This window comes from Bos indicus x Bos taurus, chromosome 19, assembly GCF_003369695.1.
Source record: "Bos indicus x Bos taurus breed Angus x Brahman F1 hybrid chromosome 19, Bos_hybrid_MaternalHap_v2.0, whole genome shotgun sequence".
Lineage (NCBI taxonomy): Eukaryota > Metazoa > Chordata > Mammalia > Artiodactyla > Bovidae > Bos > Bos indicus x Bos taurus.
The window spans coordinates 37358895-37384087 of NC_040094.1; the positions used below are offsets into that span (position 1 = coordinate 37358895).

The 25193-nt window shown below is 48.2% G+C and overlaps 3 protein-coding genes across 4 annotated transcripts; 2 read left to right on the plus strand and 1 right to left on the minus strand.

The window, feature by feature from the left end:
* The first annotated feature begins 1057 nt into the window (after positions 1–1057).
* Positions 1058–14203, plus strand: LRRC59 (leucine rich repeat containing 59). Its single transcript, XM_027518628.1, has 7 exons — positions 1058–1393; positions 3131–3190; positions 5006–5164; positions 5395–5499; positions 8382–8454; positions 10729–10902; positions 12288–14203. The coding sequence occupies exons 1-7, from the start codon at positions 1289–1291 to the stop codon at positions 12530–12532; spliced, it is 921 nt and encodes a 306-aa protein (XP_027374429.1). The 5' UTR covers positions 1058–1288; the 3' UTR covers positions 12533–14203.
* EME1 (essential meiotic structure-specific endonuclease 1) lies at positions 13957–20443 on the minus strand. Of its 2 annotated transcripts, XM_027518625.1 has the most exons (9): positions 20285–20443; positions 17999–18798; positions 17788–17915; positions 16914–17003; positions 16701–16822; positions 16370–16496; positions 16025–16140; positions 14871–15060; positions 13957–14624 (listed from the first exon to the last, which is right to left on the minus strand). In XM_027518625.1, the coding sequence occupies exons 2-9, from the start codon at positions 18771–18773 to the stop codon at positions 14448–14450; spliced, it is 1725 nt and encodes a 574-aa protein (XP_027374426.1). In that variant the 5' UTR covers positions 18774–18798; positions 20285–20443; the 3' UTR covers positions 13957–14447. The 2 variants fall into 2 exon arrangements, with proteins under 2 accessions (XP_027374426.1, XP_027374428.1); XM_027518627.1 differs by lacking the exon at positions 20285–20443 and having other exon boundaries at positions 17999–18821.
* MRPL27 (mitochondrial ribosomal protein L27) lies at positions 20335–25193 on the plus strand. The gene is made up of 4 exons (XM_027518629.1): positions 20335–20429; positions 22463–22594; positions 23012–23079; positions 24797–25193. Exons 1-4 carry the CDS (start codon positions 20390–20392, stop codon positions 25001–25003), a joined length of 447 nt encoding a protein of 148 aa, XP_027374430.1. The 5' UTR covers positions 20335–20389; the 3' UTR covers positions 25004–25193.

The following is a 25193-nucleotide window of genomic DNA, read 5'->3' on the forward strand; positions in this document are numbered from 1 at the left end:
CCCAGGCAGGGGCCAGGGCTGGTCAGGAGGCTGCAGGAGCACGCAGGACTCAATGCAGAAATGAGCGAGGCCCATATCCTACACGTAGCTATCTGAAGGGTTTTAAGCAAAGGAGAGACTTGGCTAAATTTTTAGAAAGATCATCTGGGCAGCTGGGTTGGGGGTGGATGGAAGGGAGAGAGATTCAAAGTAGTAATCCAGGCTCAAGTTGATGGTAGCCTGGACAGGGGCTTGGGGCAGCGAGGAGATGAGAGAGGCAAAGTTTTCTGGATGATCATAGTTTGGGGATTGTTAAATAAAGGACAAAGAGCAATTTTGAAGAACACTCAGTTTCTGCTCCTAATCCAAGAGAATGGGGGAGATTTGATGAGGTCAATTTTGGATGGAGCCAAGGAGAAGTCTCTTGAGAGTCCCTTGGACTGCAAGGAGATCCAACCTGTCCATTCAAGAGGAGATCAGCCCTGGGTGTTCTTTGGAAGGAATGATGCTGAAGCTGAAACGCCAGTACTTTGGCCACCTCATGCAAAGAGTTAACTGATTGGAAAAGACTGATGCTGGGAGGGATTGGGGGCAGGAGGAGAAGGGGACGACAGAGGAGGGGATGGCTGGATGGCATCACCGACTCGATGGACGTGAATTTGCGTGAACTCTGGGAGTTGGTGATGGACAGGGAGGCCTGGCGTGCTGCGATTCATGGGGTCGCAAAGAGTCGGACACGACTGAGCGACTGAACTGAACTGAAAGGTCTTCTGGCCCCCAGTCTGTTCGCCTCCTGACAGTACTAGCGACGACTGCCTGGGAGCCCACCCTCCGGGCACCAGGGAACGTGGCTACTTCAACAGGCAGCGGAACTTAAAGCCTGAACCCGATTCCCCGCCTCCCTGCCCCACTCCTCCGAGCCGCACCCCCGGCTCCTCCGCCCCCGCCCCCCGGCTCCTCCGCTCCGCACCCCGCCACGGGCGCTGGCGGCGACAGCGGGGCGCCATCCTGGGCGCCAGAGGGCGCTCCCTCACGCGCTCAGACCCCTCTGGCCCAGCCCGTCTCAGTGGCCGCGGAAGGTGACGTGGACACGGAAGTGGTCGTCGTCGCGGTGGCACCGGTGGGAGCAGGGCGCGGGGCTTAGAGTGCGGCCAGCAGGCGGAGGGGAGGCGGCGGTCTCGCACCTGCAGTGGCGGAGGACGCAGGTGTTGTCGGTTGGGTGCGAGTCCTGTGAGCTGACGAGCGGCTTCTCAGCGCTTCCCTTGCCCGTCAGTACCCCGCAGCTGGGTCCCGTTTAGCCGGCGTCACCATGACCAAGGCCGGTAGCAAGGGCGGGAACCTCCGCGACAAGCTGGACGGCAACGAGCTGGACCTGAGCCTCAGCGACCTGAATGAGGTCCCGGTCAAGGAGCTGGTCAGTACAGTCCCGCAAGGCCCAGGCGCCCACCCGCGACTGGCGCTGACCCCTGCTGCCTAGGTCACCTCCTTTCCCATGCCTCAGTTTCCATGGCTTAAAACAGGTGGGGGGAGTGGGACTAAGTCCCCGGGGAGGCCGCGTCCGGCTCCAGTTTCTTCCTGGGATGTACACGTGTCACTTGGGCGCAATTCCAGGAGATGGAAGGAGCTGCTTGTTTGGCTATGGACTTTTTAAGGGTGAGGAGTGAATCTTGTCCCCCCCGCGCCGCCCCCCCCCCCCCCCCCCATTTCTGAGGCTTTCACAGCGTTCAGCTCCGTGCACGACCCAAAGTCGGAGCTGTTGGAGCGTTTGCTGGATGTATTCGGAGAATGAATGAACAAATGAATGAATGACTCGGTCCGAGTAGGCCTCCGGGTACTCCTGGGTGTGGCCCAGAAGCTGACTTGTCTAGGAAGTCAGCAATCCCAGCTTGCTGCCCCAGCCCTGAGGCGTCCTTCCTTGAAGAGAGTGAAGTCTCACTGCTTGGTTGGCAAAGTTTTCCCAACTCTGAAACTGGCAGGAATATGCGCCTCTGTGGCCCACCCCTCCACCCACCTACTCCCACATCCCCAACTGGGAAACAAGCCTGAGGCCCCTGGGACATTACAAAACAAGTTTGTTGCCAAAGTGGAGTTGGATGGTATATCCCGGCTATGCTTACCTGGTTCCCTACCCACATCCCCTACCGTAGCCTCACTTTGGATGACATACCCTTTCCTCACTGCCTTTAATGAATTACATTTACCTTTGGCACTGGGCCCAGTTTTCCCTCCACCTTGGCTGTGTAATATGGAGGTTAGAATGGGATTCCTAGTTCGTATATCAGCTTCATTGCATAATAGCTGAGTGCCCTTGGCAAGCTAGTTAACCTTTAAGCCTAAATTTCCTCATTTATAAAATGGTGATAATTGTTCCCATCTCATAGGATTGTTGGGAGAATTAAATAAGATTGTAATGTAAAATACTTGGGAGGTAGCAAATACTGATGCATGTAGCTATTACTGAGGTGTTCTTTCCACTGTTATATCTCAAACGTTTTAGGTGGTCAAACCTCCTTCTTGGGACTTTCTAACATTTGGAAAGTGCATGTTGGCCCCACGTCCTTAACTGAATATTTGCCTTCTTCCCCATGTTTCAGCCTGGCCTTAGGACTGATGTCCCAAATCATTTACCCCAGGAATCTGGTTAGTGCAGCACCACCCCTCAGAGACAGAAGGGTCAGTTTTTGCCGAGTCTTTCCAGCCTGAACCCCATGGGAAAATAGCTGGGCTAGGAGAGCCTTGTTTTCACTCTGCATTCACTCATTCATTTAGTCACAAGGGTATGTTGAGTGCCTGGAAGGTTCTGAACTGGAGAATATGGAAATCACAAAACTATATGAGACAGAGTCTCTTTCCTGAAACCTAATAAGGACGGTGCTAGAGAGAATATTAAAAGTGCTATGGAGAACTTCTAAGAACCTGTTTTTTTTCTTGGATGTTTCACAGCCACATCCTTTCTCTTTACATTCTTCTCTAGGTCATGGTTGACTGGCTTAGGCTTCCTTTCGTGTCTCCAGGAACATTGTACTTTGGTATTTTTTTTTACAAGGCCTTTTCTAGTTGTGGGAACTTTCTCTGGAAAACGCTTCATTAGCAGATGTCGCTGAATTGTTCCATGTGTTGATCTGACATTTTGTTCTCATTCCCCTCCTAGGCTGCCCTCCCAAAGGCCACCGTACTGGATCTGTCCTGCAATAAACTGACAACTCTACCGGTAAGGCTGGCAAGCAAGCATGATTTCTTTGAGAACCCTGATGCTTCTCCTTCCTGTCTGGGGGGGTCATGTCATAAAATATAATTTCAGGATAGGCCTGCAGGCAGGCTACCACTAAGTGGGAGTGTGTTGCAGGTAGAGTGGGGTGGTTTGTCTCAGTGGGAAGGGAAGCAAAGTAGACACCTCATTCTTTAAGAACAGTGGGAGAAGCAGGCCACTGAAAACTAAAGTCAACAGGATATTGGCTGAATTGTTTATTGGGTTCATCTTTTTTTCAGCCTTATTTTATTCCTTCGAAAAACAGTTTACCTCCTTGTTGCAGCAGAGGAGGCTACAGGCTCTTCTGTAAATTTCTTTGCATTCCAGAGAGAAAGCTTTTCGGATTGGTCTCCTTGTGCATGTTTCAGTGTGGAACAGGAGAGAGTGTGCTTTTGTAGAACTATCATATCATTATCCTCCCAATACTCGAAATACAGTTTTGTTTAGCACATCCAACCTGATACTTGTGACTCTGCTTGTACAACTTCTCCCAGGTCTCCTTTTGCTCCACTTGTGAATCATTCAGGCCTGCTCAGCCTCCCCTGGGTTCTGGTTGGCCTCTCCCCCATGACGGTGCTCCTTCACTGTCAGGCCTAAATTTGTTGTCATTGTTGCCTTTTCTGCCCATTATTCTGGCTTTGTCCCTCCTTGCCCTACTCTTCTGGCTCTGGCTCAGGGATCAAGTCTCAGAAGTTGGCAGTTTCTTCATTGGATCATTAGTCCATTTCCATCTCAGTATTCTCCTGGGCCTCACTTATCATCTATAGCATCTTCCTGCAGCTCATCAAGATTTGTTTCTAACACTGGAAAAAAGCATCTGAGATTCCACTTCTTCAGGGGTATTTTATATCTAGTTAAAGAAGGGCAGCAATTCCTTGCAGCCTGCTGCAACTTTGTCAGATTGTCACTTGGTACCACCAAGTGCATTTTTCAGTCTGAATTTTTCAGTTGTCATGCGTTTCCCTGAAGTGTAGATCCACTGGCATTTACGGGTTCCCAGAGAACGCAAATGGTGCATCATTAACTGAGGTTGGACCATCACTTCAGATGGGTGCCGAGCAAAGGCTTAATGACAAGAGGGATGTTTTGAACTGTGCTAAAGAGCCAGGATATGAGTAGGATGGGCCCCAGCCTGTTTATTTAGTCATTCAAAGAATACTCCTTGAGCATGTGTACTCAGTAATGTGCTAGGTGCTGCAAAGAACAATGAAGAATAAAACTGGGTACACACAGAACAGGGGCTTTCCAGGTGGCACAGTGGTTAGGAATCCAGCTGCCAATGCAGGAGATGCAGGTTTGATCCCTGGGTAGGGAAGATGCCCTAGAGTAGGAAATAGACCTACTCCAGGATTCTTGCCTGGAGAATTCAGTGGACAGAGGAGCTTGGTGGACTACAGTCCACGGGGTAGCAAAGAGTCGGATGCAGCTGCACACATGCACACAAGGAGCGCTTGATCTTTTCAGAAAATTGGATGGTCACACCATGTTTGGGCAGCTTCTGTGAGAGTTGAATACAATGTGCTGTTGATGACAGGTCAGAGAACTGGGGGTGAAGGAACCCATGCTTAGTGGCTACTTCCAGCTCAGCCTTTTTGCACCTGTCTCACTGCTTACCACCAGCAGCGATGCTTGCTATCTCCATTTTCATTCAAGCTGGAATAGCTGGTACAAGATAGAGTTGGGCTTTGTGCATAGGTGCCTCTGACTTGGGGGCTCCCGGACTGTTAAGTCAGTGTGTGAGCCCAAGGCCCAGGTGTTCTCTCTTTTCTGTCCTAGTCGGATTTCTGTGGCCTCACACATCTGGTGAAGCTGGACCTGAGTAAGAACAAACTGCGGCAGCTGCCAGCGGACTTTGGCCGCCTGGTCAACCTCCAGCACCTGGACCTCCTCAACAATAGGCTGGTCACCCTGCCGGTCAGCTTTGCTCAGCTCAAGGTAACAATTGCTGAGCCCGTGTTTCATAGCCAGGTGTGGCAGAGCGCTTGGCAACTGAGGGAGTGTGGCTTTGAGAGAGGCCGACAGGCACACCACTTTGTTGCCACAGCCTCAGGTGGCTTTCCCTGTAAGTGGAACACAGAGGGCTTTCTTCCTGCTCATTTTGTTCTACTTTGAGGGACTCTTCATGTGTGCTTGGGCTTACCAGCCACTCTGCCCCATCTCTTTAGAGCCTGAAGTGGCTGGACCTGAAGGATAACCCGCTGGATCCTGTCCTGGCCAAGGTGGCAGGGGACTGCTTGGATGAAAAGCAGTGTAAACAGTGTGCCAACAAGGTAAGCAGGAGCTCCCCAGCGGCTCCTTCACACATTCCCCTGGGGTTTGCCTCTTGTTTTTCTCTGCCAGGGCACCTGTAGCTGTGTTTTTAAAACACAAACGTCTCTAAAGTAGGTCTACTATGAGTCTATCAGGCAAAGGCACCTTTGTTTCTCTTTTCACTCTGTAAGCCCAGAACAGTGTTCTCTTCTGCTCTGCTGCCATGCTTCTGTTCTTAGAAACCAGGACCTGGCATGACCCAACACTGTACTGTTGATAGCTGTTCATATGGAACAAAAAGGTTAGGGACTGTGGCCTTTCTGAGTAAAGTTATGTAGGAATTTTGATAATAAAGATGTTGTTAATATTTGTAAGTTTATAGCTGGAAACAGACACATCTTGGGCAGACTTGGCATTTGATTTCAATTGAGTCATCTGACATAGGAGAAAGGAACTAACTGGCAGCCTGGAAGGCGAACATTTCCAATAACCTTGAAGGTGCTTTACATTGCTTCTTAAGAACAGCACTGTACCCACCTCTCAACAATTCTAGCTATAGTCATTTTTTCCCTGCAGCTTTAGAACAGGTTGCTGCTGCTTCAGTTGAGCACCAGATGACTTGGCTATATGTTTAGGGGGTGTTGTGAACAAAAGAGGATTTAACTTTAAATGCTAGATTAATGTAAGTGAAATGTGTGTATGATGGGTTCTCTGTATGAATCTCAGGAGTAATGGCCTTTCTTTTCTTACCATTAGCTCAGGACTTCTTAGATAGTCTATATCACCCATTGTTACAAGAAACCAAGTGCAACATCAGTGCATCCAAGAAGCCGAGGCAACAGTTTGCCCTCAATGGGGACAGTACACGTGATGAGTGAAGTCCTGTTCTGGAAACTGTGCTTTAAGGGTGATGTCTGTTCTGAAGACTAACAATGGCCACCATTGACTATTCTTTTGTCTTACGTACTTTCCGTGTTTCATCTTGTAATCCTCATAACCCTGGGTAGTAGGTATTCCTTTTGTGTCTCTTACATGAGAAACTCTGAATGCACAACATCTTTGATTTCTTTGCATGTTTCATCTCCTAATCCTCATAACCTTGGGAAGTAGGTATTACTTTTGTATCTCTGATATGAGAAACTCTGAATGTGCAACATCTTTGATTTATCCATTTATTCATTCACCTAATAATATATTAAACCACAGAAGATGCTGATATTCTAGTTTTTTACCTACAAAAATAATTCTTATTGAGTGTAAAGGTCTTTAGTATTCACAGATATTCACCAGACAGAGCTTCTGGGAGCACGGTGCATTGTGGATGTGGTGAGAAGCCATGTTCCTGGCCCCACTGCCCAGAGCTGTCTCCTGTCCACACCTTTAGGCACGTACAGGAGTGGTGTAGGCGAACCAGAAGGAGGTTACTTGTCTTCAAGAGTTTCTTGCCAGCTCTGACCCTGTGGCTACATAGTAACTGATCTGTTTGGTTCATAGTAAAGCACCTTTTAAACATAATTTGTTAGTTCAGTAGAAATCATCAACTGCTTACTACCTGCTGTGGACTAGGATAGGTAGACAAAATCTACCCTCCAGAGGCTCCAGAGGAGCCTCTCCCATTTCTGAACAGGCTGTGTGGTCAGATAACTTAACTCCTCATGTATTATAGCCAAGCTAAAAGGGGCAGCTCTTAAACATTCCAGTTGCTTACTTAGCCAGCTTTTACCCAACTAAAACCAACTGCATGGTTGGTGCTCATATAAAATTCAGAGTTCAGAGTGAGACAGGGACTTGGGCCACACCTCTCCCCATCACGCTTGACCTTCCTCCAGATCCTGTAGCCCCTTGCTGAGCAGCCATTTTTAAGTAAGTGTGACTGTTCTGGAGAGGGGTCAGACAGTGCACTGTTGATGCTGGTCCTGGGTTACTCAGGACAGGGTTCCTGTGGCTTTAAGCCAGGTTCTTGGAGGGAGCGGCTTTTGCAGGCCTGCCCGTGAGACCCTCTTACGATAGATGTAGCCATGTCTGAAGTTTCCATGAAGAAAGATGTTAACATTTGAATACATATCTAGTATTCAGTAGTGAATAATCTAGTGTATTCATGAAACAGACAGTTGAGACAATTTGCTGTCTTAAATTAGAGTGCCTTAGATTTTCTTCTCTTATTAATGCAGTCAAGAAGATAAGGTAAAAAAAGCAACAGTGTTTAATGAGCACATATAATGCCTTTCTCTGAGAACTCTCCTGCCTCTGTGCACTGGAAGTAAGAGGGACAAGCTCTGGCCTAGGCCTAGGAACTCAGGAGACCTGCACTCTGCTGTGCTACTTTCTAGCCGCATGACATCAGAGCTTGGCTTTCTTCCCTACCTTTACAATAGGCATCCAGTCGGTTGCTTAGGCATCCAGTCAGTTGTTCATCATACCTCTGCCTGTAATTAGCTAAGCTCTGTGCTTACCTGCAGAGCTAAGGACAACAGTCCATACCCATTTACAGTCTAGGACTGAGATGGGGAAGAAAACTCCCCATAAGTGGGAGGAGGGAAACCTGAGGCGGCCAAAGGAGGGGTCAGACAGGAAGATGTCTTAGTGAAAGTGCTGTCCCTGCACAACACAAAAGCTGCTGGGAGAATTGTAAGAAGTGATTGTAAATGGCAGAACTTTTTTTACAGATTCCAATTGCTATTGTATTTCACAAACTTTTTTCATGAGCTCGAGTGAACTGGGCTCATGTCTCTTCTCTGACTGAGGCTGGTGCAGTGAGGACACGGGGTAGGATTCACTCCGTTAGCTGCCCTGCTTCCTGGGCTCTGGTGATCTGGGCTGCTGAAAAGGGCAGTCTCTTCTGAGATTCCCCACGTGAAGACAGTTACCCAGAGTGGTTCAGCACCCTCCTCTCCCTTTGCAGGTGCTACAGCACATGAAGGCCGTGCAGGCGGATCAGGAGCGGGAGAGGCAGCGGCGACTGGAAATAGACCGAGGTAGGTCGCCACCCCTCCTCTAGCCATCTTCCTGGTCCTTATCCCAGCCAGCTGGTTCTCATGCTTAAGGAGCTAGGATCCAGGAAAGGAGCCCTGCAGGGCAGTAGGGAATAGTGTGGTGGTAGATGGCAGCATCTCTCCAGTCCCAGCTTCTCGACTGAGACCCACAGTCATATTCAACTGCTTGTCTTTCTGTCTGCTTAGACGGTTAGTAAGTTATCTCAAATTGCTGCTGCTGCTGCTGCTAAGTCGCTTCAGTCGTGTCCAACTCTGTGAGACCCCATAGACGGCAGCCCACCAGGCTCCCCCGTCCCTGGGATTCTCCAGGCAAGAACACTGGAGTGGGCTGCCATTTCCTTCTCCAATGCATGAAAGTGAAAAGTGAAAGTGAAGTCACTCAGTCGTGTTCGACTCTTAGCAACCCCAGATTGGACACAACTGATCGACTGAACTGAACTGAACTGAAACCAGATCCCCTTTAGTACCTCCTACTGTTCCCCCATAATGGGAAATCACCATCCTTATTCAAGCCTGAAATTGGGAAAGTGTCCATGATTGCTTTCTTCTGTTAGTCCCATGTCCAGTCTGTGAGCTGTGGAACCTCCAGTGCTAGTCAAGTCTCCTTCCGGTAGACTGCCACAGTACCTCCTAGCACCATGCCCTGGCTCATACTTGTGCCCTTTCCACACAGCAGCCAGGGAGATCTTTTTAAAACATAAATCAATTCTGCTACTATTCGGCTAAACCCTCTCATGGCTTCCATTTGAACTCCGAATGAAATTCAAACTCAGTAACATGGCTGACAAGGCCTGCCATGGCCCGGCCTACTTGCTTCTCTGTCCTCATTCCACGTGCCAGGGAGAGAGTACAGTTACCCTCAGCCACACAAGCCTCTCTTGTTGCAAAACACACCGAGTACAGTATCATCTTAGGGGCATTGCTTGATTTCCTTTTCCCTCAGATCTTTATGTGGCTGTCTACTGGCTTCATATGGTCCCTATCTCTGCTCAGATGTTGCCTTAGGTTAACCATAACCCTTTCAGAGCCACTCAAACTAGAATTGCCAGCCCACCTGCCACACTCTATCACATCCTTGATTATTTCCTTTATGGCACACATCACTATCTTTTTTTACTGTTTGTTCACTTGTTCATTGTTTGTCTCCTTCTCTAGAAAGCAGATGACTTAGGCACTAGAGCCTGACTTTTCTTCACTGCTGTCTCCAAGCACTTAGAACAAGCCCCGGCACACACACATGCCCTGTCGATGGCTGACTCCTGAGCCCCCTTACTGGAGGACTCCCATGGCTAGAGGGACATGTGTAGTGCTGACTGCAGGCGGGCCCTGAGATCAGAAGCCCCGCGCTGTGACAGTCCCGTGTACCTGCATGGCTACTGTGCGGCCTGTGTTCACTGTGACTGCTGCTGCTTTTGCCTCTGAATGGCACATGTTCTCCTAAGGCTGGGCAGAGTGTGTTCTTAGCATTCTTGGTGCCCATCTGGAACTTGGAGTTTGTTTACACGTAGAAAAGCAGTGGGAAGCTACAGTGCTAACACTACCGCCATTCAGATACATGACAGTTCAAATGGCCTTTTGAGCACTAACAGGACATTTAACCACCACCTGTGGCATTCTGGCTGTGGAAGAACGTACTTCAGTCTGTCAGATAACTTATTTGGAAATGCATTTTTAGAAACCAATTATTTGTAAGGTGGGTGTCGTATGTAAACATACTTGAGCTGTGGGATAAATATGAATGTTACATAGACTCCTGAGTTGAAGTCTAGAGTACCCTCTGACAAGCTACTAGTTTTAATTTTCAGGAAAACATTTCCAACCTTTCGAACTCTGAACCTGAATGCTCACTTTTTCATCCTGCCCTGCCATGCCACATTTCTTTCCAAAGCTTGGAAAGATGGGAGTCCCATAGAATCAACACCTCCCTTCTTTCCTCTGCTCATAGTTGAGTTGTGCAAGGCTGTGAATGGCTGTCTCACAGTTCTAAAGGAGCACCAGACTCATCACCCATACCTTTCTTATGCCCCTCTTGCTATATCACCCTACTCTTTCTGCTGCTTGTGGCTAGGAACCCCTTAATAAGAATCCATTGGGCAAACCCTAAGAGCAGCTTATTGTATTTTAGAGAGGGCTTACTTCCCAGTGAACAGAAAGACATGTGATCCACCACATTAGGGGAAGGGAGCCGAATCCATATGAATTACTTGGGATACTGGAGGTTTGAGAGAAGCCACTTTGGGGTATACTTTCTTGTAGAGGCTGAGAAGAAGTGGGAGGCCAAGCAGCGAGCTAAGGAGGCTCAAGAGCGGGAACTGCGGAAGCGGGAGAAGGCAGAAGAGAAGGAGCGCCGGAGAAAGGAGTATGACGCCCTCAAAGCAGCCAAGCGGGAGCAGGAGAAGAAACCTAAGAAGGAAACAAATCAGGCCCCGAGTAGGTTTTTCTGTCAGTTGCAGGGTTCCAGGACGGGTGTGGTGAGAAGATGGCTTAGATTTCTAGGCATAGCTGAGTGAGCGAGCGAACAAGCTTACAGACCTTGTCAGGTACAAAATACTCTAAAGTCTGGGAGTAACTTGGAGGACCCACTTACAGGGAATGGGAACCCTCCTTGTGCCCTGACTGGCTTGTTTTCCCAGTGTCACGTGTTTGGATCAGATGTGGCTGAGAACATTTCCAGAACAGAGAGTTGCACTTTTTGTAAAGGTTAGATTCTAAAATCACTCAGAAAGGTGAAGATTGCGTATGGTCACATTACTCTTAGAAGACCCTTTCATCATCCAGCAAGTGGACTGGGCTCCTGAGTGTGTGGTGCTGTCTCAGTGGTGCCAGCATGGCCTGTGATTTTCTTTCCAAGTTGGACCAGATCACTCTATAGTGAGCACCAGAAGAATTCTGTGGCCTGCATTCAGGAAGCCATGTCATGTAAAAACACATTAGCGTTTTGCCTGAGTATGCCCTGCTGGATTTGTGTAGCAGCGTGGCTCCATGTGTAAGTGAGGACTGTATCTTCTGGGCCAAAAGGGGCCCCTAAGGGGAAGGCACCTGAACAGGGAAGCTCTGTGGGGAGGGGAGGCCTGTGCCCGTCCCTGCTTGCCCCGCACTGGCCTTGAGCAGGCCACCCAACCTCACTGCCGTTGTGTTCCCTCATGTAAATGAGGATCATACCTCCCTACAGGGTTGTGATAGGATTGAAAAAAACCTCTGACCGGATCATGTAGTTCTTGGCATATGGGTGTTCAGACAGGTTTTTTAAAAATTTACCTGAAAATCTCAAAATCAGTTTTCCCCCCTAATTTTAAATATATTCATTGCAGAGAATTTCTGTATATATCGGAAAATGGCAATCACCTGTAATCCCATTTCCAGCATTCATCACTGTTGCCAATATGTGTCAGGCTATTTTATATATTAGAAGTATTTATAAATTTTGAACCTGTTTCCCCAAATGGGCAGCATTCTATCCATGCATGACACCTCCTGATAAAGCCCTGCCCTTGGCCCTAGGGGCCTGGATCATTGGCATGTTCTGGAGGAGAACTTAGGACCCTGAGGACTGTATGCTACATGAGACATCCAGAATGAATCCGTTTGCAGTCTAGTCTCTGAGATCCAAGGGACAAAGTTCATGTTTCAATCTCTGCATAGCAAAGTTTTTAAGAGCTCAAGTCTTCTTGTAATTGTGTTCTCCTAAAGACCTGGGGAGTTTTCATCAGAGCAGAGGGGTGTGAGTGGATGTGCATGGAGGAGACTAGCACTGACTATAGCGTGCCTCTCCTTAAACTGCCTGAACTCTGTCTACTATGACTCTGTCCCTCCAGAATCTAAGTCCAGCTCTCGCCCCCGTAAGCCACCACCCCGGAAACACACTCGATCCTGGGCCGTGCTGAAGCTGCTGCTGCTGCTGCTGTTGTGTGTGGCCGGTGGGCTGGTTGCTTGTCGGGTGACCGAGCTGCAGCAGCAGCCCCTCTGCACCAGTGTGAACACCATCTACGACAATGCCGTCCGGGGCCTGCGCAGCCATGACATCCTCCAGTGGGTCCTGCAGACCGATTCTCAACAGTGAGCTTGTCCTCAACACCTGCTGCCTCCCAGCCTTGGAGCTTGGATTCCTATGGAATTGGGTTCTGCTGGACACAACTTCTTTTTAGTGTCAGACCTACCTGCCATCATCAAATGGCTACCATTTGGTACCTGAGACCTCCTCTTTGTAAGACTTGTTCCTCAGTCAGGGTTCCCTGGTGGAATAAGGAGAAATAGGAGGTGGGGACAGTTACCTGCATGCTTAAGAGAATAGGCTTGGGGTAAGGAGAGAGCCTTTTCTAGTTGTTATACAAAGCTGTGTAAAGGCAAGACGCGTTTCTACTAAAGGTCAGCTGTCACTACATTTATACTTTTGTATGTCACAGACCCTTTCTTTCATTCCTCCCTGGGGAGCCAGGGCAGATCAGGAGGCAGTGTGTTATTGGGGACTAGGGAAACACCATACTTGGCAAATCTCATCTAAATTGGGGGGGAGGGGCATACCTATTTTTTAAGGATCTCAGACATTGGTATTTTAACAGCCATACAAAATCTTGGGCTGTGACAGGACTTCCAGATCATCCAGTCCAATGTAACACTTGTAGACAGGGAGACTGAGGCTTTCCATGACTTGCCTATGGTCTTCCAGCTAGTTTGGGGCAGAACTGGATTCCCACCCTGGTATCTTTCTTGTTCCATCAATTTACCTTCTTTATAATGTCCTGAGTAAACAAAACTTACACCAGAATTGGGTGTCTCTTGGCTGGAGTATAGAGTCTCTCATGGGAAACAGATTTATGACCTATAAATAGAAATCTCATAGCCGCAAGGGTCTTGGGCAACTCTTGCAGAGTCCTGCCACAACTTATGTGGCTTCTATAAAATGGGCACAGTCCAGGCTCCTGGCATCAGTTTGAGACCATTAATCCCTTGACTGCCAATAAACAAGGTGGATCCTTGCAAAGCCACATTGTCTGTGACAGCTCTGACATAATTGGTGTGACTGAATACCACATGGGCAACCTGAAAACGAAGCTTCATAAGAGACTTGATGTTTAGAACTGATCCTAGACATCATGGAGTTTAAAAAAGTGGTATATTAACGACTAGCATGAATAAGGACAGCGCTGTCCACTCCCTTTATCTGCCAGAGTCAGCATTTTCTTGCTCTGTGGCCTCCTTTACCTCTTTTCACTACATCAGAAATGGCCGTCATGGTGCTCATTCACAGAATACTCGTGATTGAAAGCTCCCTGCCTTTCCCCAGGGAGACTGAGAACCTGTCATGTTCAGAGACAGTGGGGTCCAGCTTGTCAGCACTAGTGGCCCACGGACAGCACTTGTGACTGTCCTGATAATGGAAGAAAAGACTTATTCTTTTCTCCCTCAGGGAGAACTGCTGCATAGGCCCACACCTTATTCAGAATCACTACACAGTCCTTAATTTTTCCTCTAAGCTCCAGAACCAATGGTTACAAATGCTTTATTAAAATTAAACACAGGACATAAAATGAGTAAGAGAATACAGAAGTCGGCATAGTGACTGGATCCCCATTCCTTGGCTGGCTGAGGGAGCTCCGGTGGGTGGGGGGAAGGCAAGAGCACATCCAGCCTCGTCAGGCCACCAGCTGAGGACAGCTCACTTGTGGCCTGGAGATTTGATGCTGGGGTACTTTTGGACTTCTACAATTATTAAATACATGTCTGAGTGGTCTGTCTTTGTTCTTTGTATTTTTGAGGGCTGGCAGGGGCAAGCACAGGGGCGGTTCATACATGGCAGTCGACCTGCTAGGAGAGGAAGGCATCTCGGCCTCCACCCCAGGTGGGCAGGTAGAGACACCATCACAAATAGCAACACCAAGGAAAGCCTGCAGTGGGCAGGACCCAGGCTTGTGCCGCAGGAGGTGCTCCTGACTGCTATGCTGTAGTCGTGCTGCAGCTCATCCTGAGGGCTGGCTTCAGTCTGCACTGTCTAAGGAGAGATCTGGCTGCAAAGCTGTCATCTGAAGGTAGATACGCCTGGACAGCTCTGGTCCAACACGGCGCAAGGTGGCTGTCACGCCTTCCCCACGGCGCACCTGTAAGTCTGCGAGCAAATTCTGGCGTTCTTGCTCAGAAAGACACCGCTTATAAGCCTGAAAGTAGTAAATGACCTGTTAATACCACTCCACCCACAGCCATTCTTCGTCTATGAGTAGGGATGGGAAGCTTGTGTTGGAGGATGAGAATCTGTCCTCCTTCCCTGGTCAGTGTTGACTCTGATCTCAGACCCACACTGTTGACTCACAAGGCACTCCTGGGCCCTCACCAGTGCTGTCCATGGAAACCGGGAGTCCACCAAGGCCACAGCACACTGGACAGTGACCCCTGGAATGGCATACCTGGATCAGGAGCTGTGGGGACGGATAGGCGTCCACAATGGCACTGGCCATCTCCAGACTGACCCGGTTCAGCTGCTGAATCTGTCTCCTCCAGACCAGTGCAAGCCCCCTGCCAGAGCGGTCCACCTTGGCCCCTCCAGCCCAGTCACTCTCCAGGCAGAAGGAGAAACTAGTTTGATCTCGGAGCTTCCTGCAGACAACACAGTTGAGGAGCTAAAAGTTGTGCATTTCTCTGCTGCACTTGTCCCTTTAACTAGGAACTTAAAAACCTTGCACTGACCTTGGAAGAGGTGTATACAATGTTCCACCCAAGCAATGCTAGTTGCTTAAAAACTAACTAGATTCCCTTAAAAACAACATTTAATCCTTTTCATTAAAAAAGAAGTTACCAGAAAGGTACCAGATTCTTGCTTACATTGAGGTTGGGCTCCATTTGGGGAGACAGTGTGCACAGGCGTAGGCACAGGGGACTGGGTATCAGGCAGTTTAGTTCTGGTTCTTCTAATTTGCTCATAACTTTGACAAGTTGGTCTCTTCAGGCCTCAGTTCCCTCAGGTATAAAATGAAGGACTCCATTGTCTCTCAGGTCTCATTAATTTTAAGTTCTGACTATGAACAGCCCTTGAGCTAAGTAGGCTAAAAAATTGTTTTACAAAAGCCTGTTTGATTGTGACCTGATCTGCAAAATGAACCCTGGTAACTTGGCCCACTGATAACCCAGTACGAATCTGCAGAACATAAACTTACACATAAGCTCAAGTGTTAGTTGTTCAGTTGTGTTCGACTCTTTTGCAGCCCCATGAACTGTACCTCTGTCCGTGGAATTCTCCAGGCAAGAATACTGGAGTGGATTGCCATTCCCTTCTCCAGGGGATCTTCCCAACCCAGGTCTCCCACACTACAGGCAGATTCTTTACCATCTGAGCCACCAGGTGATCCCAACACATATAAGCAAAAGGAGAACATTTTAAAGGGACCGTGCTTGAAGCCTCCTTCCAAGAATCCCCAGGGTTAAGTCAGCTGCATCTGCCTCAAGCTTGAGCAACAACAGACTAGCAGCAGAGTTAGGGGAAGGAGACATCTTCTCTGGGTACCAGAATCATTGTAAAGGACAAGGCCCAGCAACCGAGCCAGGACTTGACAGGGGCACTCACTTGAAGGGCGCTTCAGCCACAGCCTTTGTGAACGCGCATGCCAAGTCAGCCAGCTCTTTCCAGCTCTGCACAATTCGAGCCTGGGCTTCTGTGTGCAGCTGCAGATCTACCAGTGCCTAGAAACCCCAAAGCACGATGGACTGGAAGAGTATGGAGAGACCAGTTTGAAACTATTCTCTCACTGTTCACTGCAGCTATACCCCAGTCCCTTGGCTTCCTGTTTGGCCCTTCTTTCCCACCTAGTGCCAGGACAGAAAGCAGTGTCCAGCAGGCATTTTACTCTTTAGCAACTCAGGTTAGATGAGAGTGGGCGCCCACGCTGATTCAGGCAACAGAAGTTCTTACCTCTTCCACATCTACCCTGGTCACCATGGCCCCTGTGTTGGCCTCTGGTTGTTTCTGCTGCTTCTTCTTTTCCTTGGCCTGTTCTCTATTTGCCGCCCTCTGTTTCCTTCTTAGAGGATTTGGAGCACTGGAGCAGGGGAGGAAATCAAAAGTGCAGCAGCTCCAGGCTGAGCTCAGGCAGAAGAGGTGTGAGAAGGCTGGACCAGAGAGTCACAAAGGGCTAGTAGGGATGCTGTTTTGCAGAGAGACCCAGATCTGGGATGAATAAATCCACCCCTGTTGGCCCAAGAGCTTCCCCCTTTAATACTAAGTCTTGAGGACAAATCCAAACCTGAAGCACTTCTCTGGATCCACAATCACCAGTGACAGATCTTTCCCAGCTGTCCTTGCTGTGATGTCAGTCACAAAGCTCTCAAGTGTTTTCTTCCCTTCCTCAGTGCTGCCCAGACTTCCCTGCATGGAGGGGCAGAAACAGCATGAATGCCTGCTCCCTAGAGCCAGCCCTCTGCCTGGCCTCAGCACCCACCCCTCTGGCTGTACCCACCTGCTTGAAGTGGTAGATCATGGACATAAACACCTCTGCCAGGAGCAGCACCAGAACCATGGGCTCTTCCACCCAGCCCTCCTCGCCATCCTGTTAAAGGACACAGAACCCCAAAGAGGGAGGCAGGTCAGCAGGTGCTCAGCACCGGAGAGAAACCCAGGCCTTCTGGGTGAATGACTTCATCCCCATTGGCCTAGTCCATTTTGCAGTATCCTTTTTCTTCTGGAGTGAAATCATGGTGGCAAGAAATAGTAACCCATGATTCTGTCCCTCCCAGTCCTCAATGGTTCAACCCTGGTGTACTACACTTTGGAAGTAGTGAATATGAAATAGGCTGAGAAGTAACTGCCAATATTCTATGCATTTTGAAGTGGGGGATGGAGGGTAGGAAACTCTTCTGAAGAATCAGGGACAAATATGTAATTTGGGCTTTGAGGGTAAATGCGAAGTATGAGCTGAGTGGCTCTTGGAAAGGAATAGGTTTTGTGTGACAAAGATAAGAATCACCAAGGAAACTTCAGTCTGTGAGAGCACCTCTCTTTCACCACACTAAGGTATAATCAAACAAAGCCAAGGTCCCGTAACAGCCCACCATCCTACAGTGCAGTATTAACCAATCTGAAATGGCAGCACCACCCCAGATGGCGAAACCGAGTAAAAGCTGTTATTATATGAGGCGCAGTGCTTCCCCTGTAGTTTCCTTGCACCCTGTCCACACCTTGAAAGACAGCCCTTTATTAAACCCTCCTCAAATTTATACTGAGTGTGCCATCTGCTTTCCAGCTGGGGCCTTGACTGAGATATAGTCTTTAGAATAAAAGCATACTTATCCTGTAACTCTGAGAAGGAGAGAGAGCAGTCAGAAAACCCCTACCTCAGAGGGCCCAGCCTTTCTCCTCCACGTGAGGCTGCAAGGCACAGCCTGCGCCTCAATCACACAGGAGCAATCCATGGACTGCAGGGCTCCGAGGAGCTGACCCCCACCTTCCATCTGTAAGAGCACTGCAACAGACGGGAAAGGGACTGTCAGCGGGACCCAGAAAGCAGTTTACCCAGCAGAAGAGAAGGAAAGATTCCTGTAGGACCTGGATCCAGCAGCACAACGATGTGCTTTAAGCACTCCTCTGGCCTCTGAGCTTTCAGCCTGTTCACCAGAGCTGCCTTCTTCTTCCCTTCCTGCTGCCTCTGGGTGCTCTCCTTCTGGCTTGCTCGTCCCCACTGCTGGCATCCCTGTGTGCTGCTCTTCTGGACCTTCTGACTATACTTGCGTCTCTTCTGAGGCAGGGGCACCTCAGCATTTGTTTTGGTTATTGTCAAGCTGTTGCTCTGGACAGAGCAGGTAGTCTGGTAGGCTGGCAGCTGATGGCATGGACTGTCTACCACAGGGTCCTTGTTATTTGATGCATGCCTCTCTGAGGTACCACAGAGGGGAACATCACGGATCTTTGTAAATGGCTGTTTTTGCCAGTCATGTGATGCTTTTTGATGATCCCAAACTCTTTCAAATGGGGAGCTGGATTTTTCAGGGCTCTGCTGTTTGTGAGTCAAAAACTTACAAATAAGCCTCTTAGCCAGGGGCATAAATTCCTCCTCATTCTCACTTCCACTGCTTAGCACACTGACTGGCTCTGTTTGTATGACAGTTTCAGCGGCCTCTGGAATGGGTGGTGGATCTTTCAATTTTGGTGATGGACAGGAGGCCTCAGAGTCTGAGATGTCAACCACTACAATCTTCTCATCCTCCTGAGGCTGCCTCCTCTTTATTGAAGATGGTTTATTCTTCAGAAAGGCAAATGTTGGCAGCTCCTCAGAGTCACTGTAACTGGAATCCAGTGAGAGTGAGGACTTGTTTACAGCCATCAGTCCGTGCAGTCAGGGTAATCCCCTGCAATGAAGACAGAGATGAGACGCAGACTGTAGCACTGAATTCAGTCCAGCTGTTGTGTTCTATGGCCAAGCGTTACGGAAATAAAATGATATACAGAGAAATGAAGAAACAGAGAAACAGGACATGGTCCTATACGATCAATCTGGAACTCAGAACAGCTATGTCTGTAGTCTAACAGGAACCCTCCTCACATCCCTGTGAGGTATAAACAAAGTGGAGGTTACTATTAAAAAACGTTAATGAGGTAGGAACAAGACCCAATACCACCTCTTTACTGATCTCTGCATGTAAAATGGAGATTTCAAGAGTCATTCTTTTTTTAACAGATATCACTCACATACCACAAAATTCTGTCCTTTTAACATGTACACAATTCAGCAGTTTTCAGTATATTTGCAAGGTTGTATCACCATCACTACTATCTAATTCCAGAACACTTTCATCACCTCAAAGAGAAATCCCATAGCCATTAGGCAGTCAGTCCGTTTCCCCTTCCCTCGAGTCCCTGGCAACCATAAACCTACTCCTGTCTCTACAAATCTACTACGTATTCTAGATAGTTCACAGAAATGGAGTCCTAAGTATGTGAACTCTGGTGACTGGCTTCTTAGCATGTTTTCAAGGTTCATTTATGTTGTAGCATGTGTCAGGACTTCATTGCTTATAGCTGAGTAACACTTCACTCCATTGATGTGCCACATTTTGTCTATCCATTCATTTGGTGGACATTGTTTGATTCCACTTTTGACCATTGCGAATGCTGCCATGAACATTCACCTCCTAGTTTTTGTGGGGATGCTTTCACTTCTAAGAAATATCTAGGGTCGCAATTAATGGGTGGTGCGCAAGACAATCTGAACATACTCACTAACACTGCAGGATGAGCCATGTAACCTGTCCCGGCCATGCTTTTTCAGTAAAACGGGGATAGTCACATTACCTACTTTACAACGATGTGAGAAGTTAAAAAAAATTTTTTTAAGTAATTAGTGCTTAGTACTGTATCTGGCACGCAGGAAGTGCTCTGTAAAGCTGAACAACTAGGGAGGGGCCCCCCATCCCTGCTCAGGCCTCGGTTAAAGTGTTAGTCACTCAGTCAGTCGTTTCTGACTCTTTGCGACCCCATGAACTGTAGTCTGCTAGGCTCCTCTGTCCATGTACTTCTACAGGCAAGAATAATAGAGTGGGTGCCATTCCCTTCTCCAGGGGCTCTTCCGAACCCAGGGATCGAAGTCGGTTCTCCTGCATTACGGGCAGTTTCTTTACCGTCTGAGGCGTCAGCCTCGGTAACTCTGGCAAAATGCGGGTATCGGATAAGCAGGCCCCTGCTGAGCTCGCTCCACGTCTCTCCCGCAGGCACAGGGCGGACAGCTCGTCCACACGCGGCGGCAAAGGCCGCGGCCACCAAGCCCCGGCCGACCCTAGCTCAGGAAGCAGGTCCTGCACGGTCGGCCCACCCGCAGCCCAGCCCGGGAGCGCTCACCAGTAGCTTGTCGCGCCACTCTTTCGTCTGCCACGCAGGACCCGGAAATAGATCTCCCGGTAGCGGAAGCACAACTCTAACACCGGAAGCGGGAGTACGTAAAACATGGCGTTGGCGGTGCTGGCGTGGAGGACCCGGACTGCTGGTAATCGGACGCCGTGGCCGTTGCGGGGAGAGGGGTAGAAGTGCAGTGGATACCTTGCAGGGAGCCTGAGGGTGGAAGCAGTACCCCGTGGAGGAGCCTGGGGGAAGAAGGAGACTGGGGGAAATGTGCGGGGCAGTCGTTGATCACGTGACATCTGGGGCGTGGAGCACGTGACCTTACCTGGACTCGCTTGCTCTTACAGTTTCCCTTGCTGTTATTTGTCGCCTCTTCTGGGTTTCTTTGGATCCCTTCATCTACAAAAATAGGTTGCTATCGTTGGTACATAGGCGCTCAAAAAGTTAATCCATTCGTTCAGTAGACTGAGGTCTGCATTTGTGCCGGACGCTGATAGGTGTTGAAGCTCTCAGTAGAGAAGATGAAGTCAGTCTCTAGCCCCAGGAGAGTTACTTGTAATAGATAAGCCAGTAAATAAGCACATAAATAAAACTGTGAATCATTACAGGTGCTGTGACCTAGAGGGGAAAATTTGTGTCTTTTCTTTTAGGTTGGGTAGTCAGGGAAGCCCTCTGAGGAGGTAACATACAAGTTAAGACCTTAAGGATGGTAGGAAGCCTAGTTTTGCAAGAGAGTGAGGGGCTAGAGAATGATTTGACCCAATTTTCCATTTTGAGAAGGAAGCTCTTGCTCCTCTACGAGCTTAAAAGGAGTAGGAATAGAAATGAGGAAGCCAGATGGGAAACAGTAACAGCAGACCTGATGAAAGATGGTTTAGTCAGGATGTTGGTGTCAGTGAACTGGGAGGGAAATGGGTGAGTTTGAGATCTGTTTTGGAGATAGAATCCAGAGCTTGCTGATGGACTCCCTCCGTACCTGAGGTTAGTGAAGGGAAGGAATCTACAATGACTCTTTGACTTCTGCCTGACCAGCTGTGTAGGTGATAGCATCATTTTCTTTGAGGAGGATGGGGTATAGGGTGAAGGGGAAAGATTTGTGAATGAGATAAGGTAGGTAAAGCCAAAATCCAGTTTCTTAACTTTAGCGAGTGAACAGATGTATAGGTGTTTAAAGGTAGGTAGGTCCTGATGCTGGGCGTTTAATATGATGTCGCTCTAAGTCTTTATCTCTGGTCTTTTGCCCCAGCTAGTCTCTGTTCTAATTAAAACTTAAGAAACCTAGGTTTTAGAAACTATGAACCGACAGGCTCCAGGGTCACACAGGGCTTCTCTAAAGACTCTCGCATGACCCTGATTAACACAGCTGTATCTGAAGACCTGAATGCAAGGATTACCAATCCTGGGCTTGTCCTGGCAAGGGCTTGTCCCTAGCACAGGGTTTCCATCCTGGTCAGCATGAATTTTAGTTCACTTTCCTTTTTAAAATAAATACCATTGAGCACGTTGGAATGAGTATGGAGAGGTCAGATTAACAAGGGCATGGTTATCAGTCAGTCTTCCCTATGCTTAATAGGCTTGCCAAACAAAGGGACCAGCCTTCTGAACTGCACAGGAGCCTGTGGGAGCCACCCTCAGAGAGGCTGCCCTTTTTGTTTACAAGTATCTGGTGTGGTATGGATGGGTGGATGGCTAAGAAAGTGGTGGGTGAGGTCAAAGCAGGAGCCTCTCTCTGGGTGTTCTTTTGTTGGGCTCTGTGGTCTGGCCCCTCCACAGTGCATGGAATCTTGAGGGCGTAATGGTGAGTGAGACTGAAACAGGGAGCTCTGTGGTGTCCTCTTGCTGGCTTCTGTTTCTGTGGTTTTGTTTCTCCTCAGTAGGACTGCATGTGTCAAAACCCAGGACACACAGTATTTTTTTTTTCCATTAATATTTTACTCCCTCCCCCAAACCCTAGGCCACACACACAACTCATGTAGCGCTTACACTGTGGGCAATACAAGGACTTCAGACATTGCCTGAAGCCCCACACAGTCCAGTGGCATTTCTGCTCACACATCTTCACTTCCCCTGAAAATGCCCCCTGCCGCCTCTCAGCTTAGCAAATGGCCCACTGAGGCAAAGAACGAGAATCTCCTGGGAAGCCTCTCTGTTTGAGCAGCATTTCTGTTCTCTGTGCAGTTATAGCCCTGCTGAGCCCTCCTCAGGCTGCAGCTCTTGCTGTCAGATATGCATCCAAGAAGACAGGTGGCAGCTCCAAGAACCTCGGTGGCAAGTCTCCAGGCAAACGCTTTGGCATCAGGAAAATGGAGGGTAAGGGTGGGGCCTGCCTTCCCCTTCCCACTTAGCAACCTCCCTTGCTGCCCTGATGTTCCTCTGAAGAGCAGGCAAACCACACAAGTGCCTGGCCCTGTACTCTCCATGTTGCTTACCAGAACATGTAGTTCCAAATTAAAGAAGCAGATAAGACCTGAAGCAAGGTGGAGGGGCTGAGGAAGAGCAAATGGGTGGGAACCTTGGCCGTGTGACTAGAGTGGAGGTTCCCAGGGAGGGGTTGCGGGCTGCTTGTGTCAGACCCTCTGGGAGTCGGTCCTTTCCAGGGCTGGGTCTAGAGGTTGGTATGCAGCATTTGGGCCAGGAAAAGTGGGGGCTACTGTGTTTTTTTAGCAGCTTGCTGTCTGCCTCATTGTTGGCACCCAGAGGCAACGCACTTGTGGACTTCTCTTCTAGGTCACTATGTTCATGCTGGCAACATCCTTGCGACTCAGCGCCACTTCCGCTGGCACCCAGGTGCCCATGTAAGTTGCTTTGTGCTTCCCTCCACCCCCACTTTTTCTTCACCTCTCCGTGCTCCTGAGCACAGTAATTATAACAGTCGCATCTGTTGGGTGCATACCAAATGCCAAGCATTATGCTGATTCCTGGTCCTGCATTATCTTATTTCATCTTTACGCCCATCCTGACGGTAGGTAGGAATCATCTGTATTTTATAGGTGGGATGCCAAAAATTTAGAAAGGGGGTGGTAGGGTAGTGACAGAGGTGGGATTTGAACCAGGTCTGTTGACTCACAGGTCACTTTTTTGCCTAACCCCCATTTCTTGGAAGAGGAGATTTCTAGTGATTGAAGGTGTTTTTTTAATCTTGAGAAACTAATTTCAGTTCATTCATTTTTTCTTATTTTTAAGAATTCCTCCTTTGCATAAAGTTGTTATTAGGTGCCCGAAAGATAACCTGAATTTAATAAAATAGGATTCAGTATATGGGCCAGAAATTAGGTCCATACCAGGCAGGAATTTCAGCATCAGCAAGTTAGTATCACTTGCTGAGGTAGGAAAGTTCTTTAACACAGATCTATGCTCTATTCTTTACATTGTTTAAAATGTTAGTTTAGTTTCCTCTGTAATCTATTTCCTCCTCCCTTCTTACCTCTTTTTTGGCAATTTGAGTAGACACAGGAAGACTGATAGTAACCTATAATTATTTCAAAAATGCTAATTTGTATGTGAATTGACTGTATGTGTAGTAACTTTTTTTTTAAGAACTCGAGACATTCAGTATGTGGCGATGTTCATTTTAGTTCTACTAAAATAATGACAACAGTAATAAAAACTAATATGTTTTTACCTGGGCAGTATTTTAAGCTCTTTCTGATTATTAATTTAATTCTCAAGATGACCCTATGAAGTAGTTAATATTTATCCATATTTTGCAGTTGAAAAAAGTGAGACACAGTGAAGTAAATTAACTTGCTCAGATCACACAGTAGTAAGTAGTAGTTCTGGGATTTGAACCAGAGTCTGTTCTTTTAATTTGAGAGATACTGAATAATGCAGGACTGCCTGGATAAAACTTGCCACACATCTAATCTCAAGTTCGATAAATGAAAAAAGCTAAGATATGTATAGTTAATAATATGTATATATTTAATAAACAGTTTATTTTAATCTTTTCACTCATATTTCTCACCTGAAAATCAGGTTTAGACATAGTACCTACTTCACAAGGTGAGAATTAAGTGAGTTAATGTGTATAATAGTGCTTGGAATAGTGCTTACACACAGTAAGTATGACGCAGTATCAGCTTTTATCATTACTTTTGTTTAATTAGCATATGCATTATTTATATAGCTTTGAGCCTAAACTTCACCATATAGATGAAAATGTTGCATCAAACTAGTGTTATGTTAAGCCTCCCAGAAGCAGGCTCCCAGGAGCAGTGATTAGACCTATTCCTGGGCCTGGTTTGGGCATCTGTCCAGTGTGGCTTCTGGCCACCTGTACAGATAGAAGTCCAGGCATTACCCTTAGGGACTGAATAACCACTAGGATTGGCTGTTTTCTTTTCCCACCTTTGTCAGGGAATCATTACCAAACTCAGAGGGAAAGGGAGCCTTAGCTGGAGCTTTCTGAGCCCTCCCTTTTGGCCCCAGGGCCTGAATCTTTGTGAAGAGTCTATCCTAGAGCCCCGGGATGCGCCCCCCTGGCTGTCCAGCTGACTGCTCTGTGTGTTGCAGGTGGGGCTGGGAAAGAACAAATGCCTGTATGCCCTGGAGGAGGGGGTAGTCCGCTACACTAAGGAGGTCTACGTGCCCAGTCCCAGCAACTCGGAGGCCGTGGATCTGGTCACCAGGCTGCCCGAGGGGGCTGTGCTCTACAAGACTTTTGTCCACGTGGTTCCTGCCAAGCCTGAGGGCACCTTCAAGCTGGTAGCTATGCTTTGACTTCCTGTTTGAGGCCTTTGGAGCCCAGGTGACAGGAGAGGATGGTACCAGATGTCAAGAGTTGGAGTGATGACAAGGTCTCCCAGTGAAGAAGTCTGCTTGATGGTGACTGCAGGAGACTCTGAAGTGACTGGTGGAAGCCCTTTGGAAGACCTGATCTGGGGCCAACAATAAAGTTAGCTAGAGTTGA

Bases quoted from the DNA above. Each gene is read 5' to 3' on its own strand.
- LRRC59 (XM_027518628.1), top strand. From the start codon at position 1,289: ATGACCAAGGCCGGTAGCAAGGGCGGGAACCTCCGCGACAAGCTGGAC. The intron at 5,500-8,381 runs GTAAGCAGGAGC...CTCCCTTTGCAG, and splicing joins GTAAACAGTGTGCCAACAAG to GTGCTACAGCACATGAAGGC. The intron at 8,455-10,728 runs GTAGGTCGCCAC...ACTTTCTTGTAG, and splicing joins GCGACTGGAAATAGACCGAG to AGGCTGAGAAGAAGTGGGAG.
- MRPL27 (XM_027518629.1), top strand. From the start codon at position 20,390: ATGGCGTTGGCGGTGCTGGCGTGGAGGACCCGGACTGCTG. The intron at 22,595-23,011 runs GTAAGGGTGGGG...CTTCTCTTCTAG, and splicing joins TGGCATCAGGAAAATGGAGG to GTCACTATGTTCATGCTGGC. The intron at 23,080-24,796 runs GTAAGTTGCTTT...TGTGTGTTGCAG, and splicing joins GCTGGCACCCAGGTGCCCAT to GTGGGGCTGGGAAAGAACAA.
- EME1 (XM_027518625.1), bottom strand. From the start codon at position 18,773: ATGGCTGTAAACAAGTCCTCACTCTCACTGGATTCCAGTTACAGTGAC. The intron at 17,916-17,998 runs GTCCTACAGGAA...CGTCTGTTGCAG, and splicing joins CGTTGTGCTGCTGGATCCAG to TGCTCTTACAGATGGAAGGT. The intron at 16,823-16,913 runs GTGGGTACAGCC...CCCTCCATGCAG, and splicing joins TGATCTACCACTTCAAGCAG to GGAAGTCTGGGCAGCACTGA.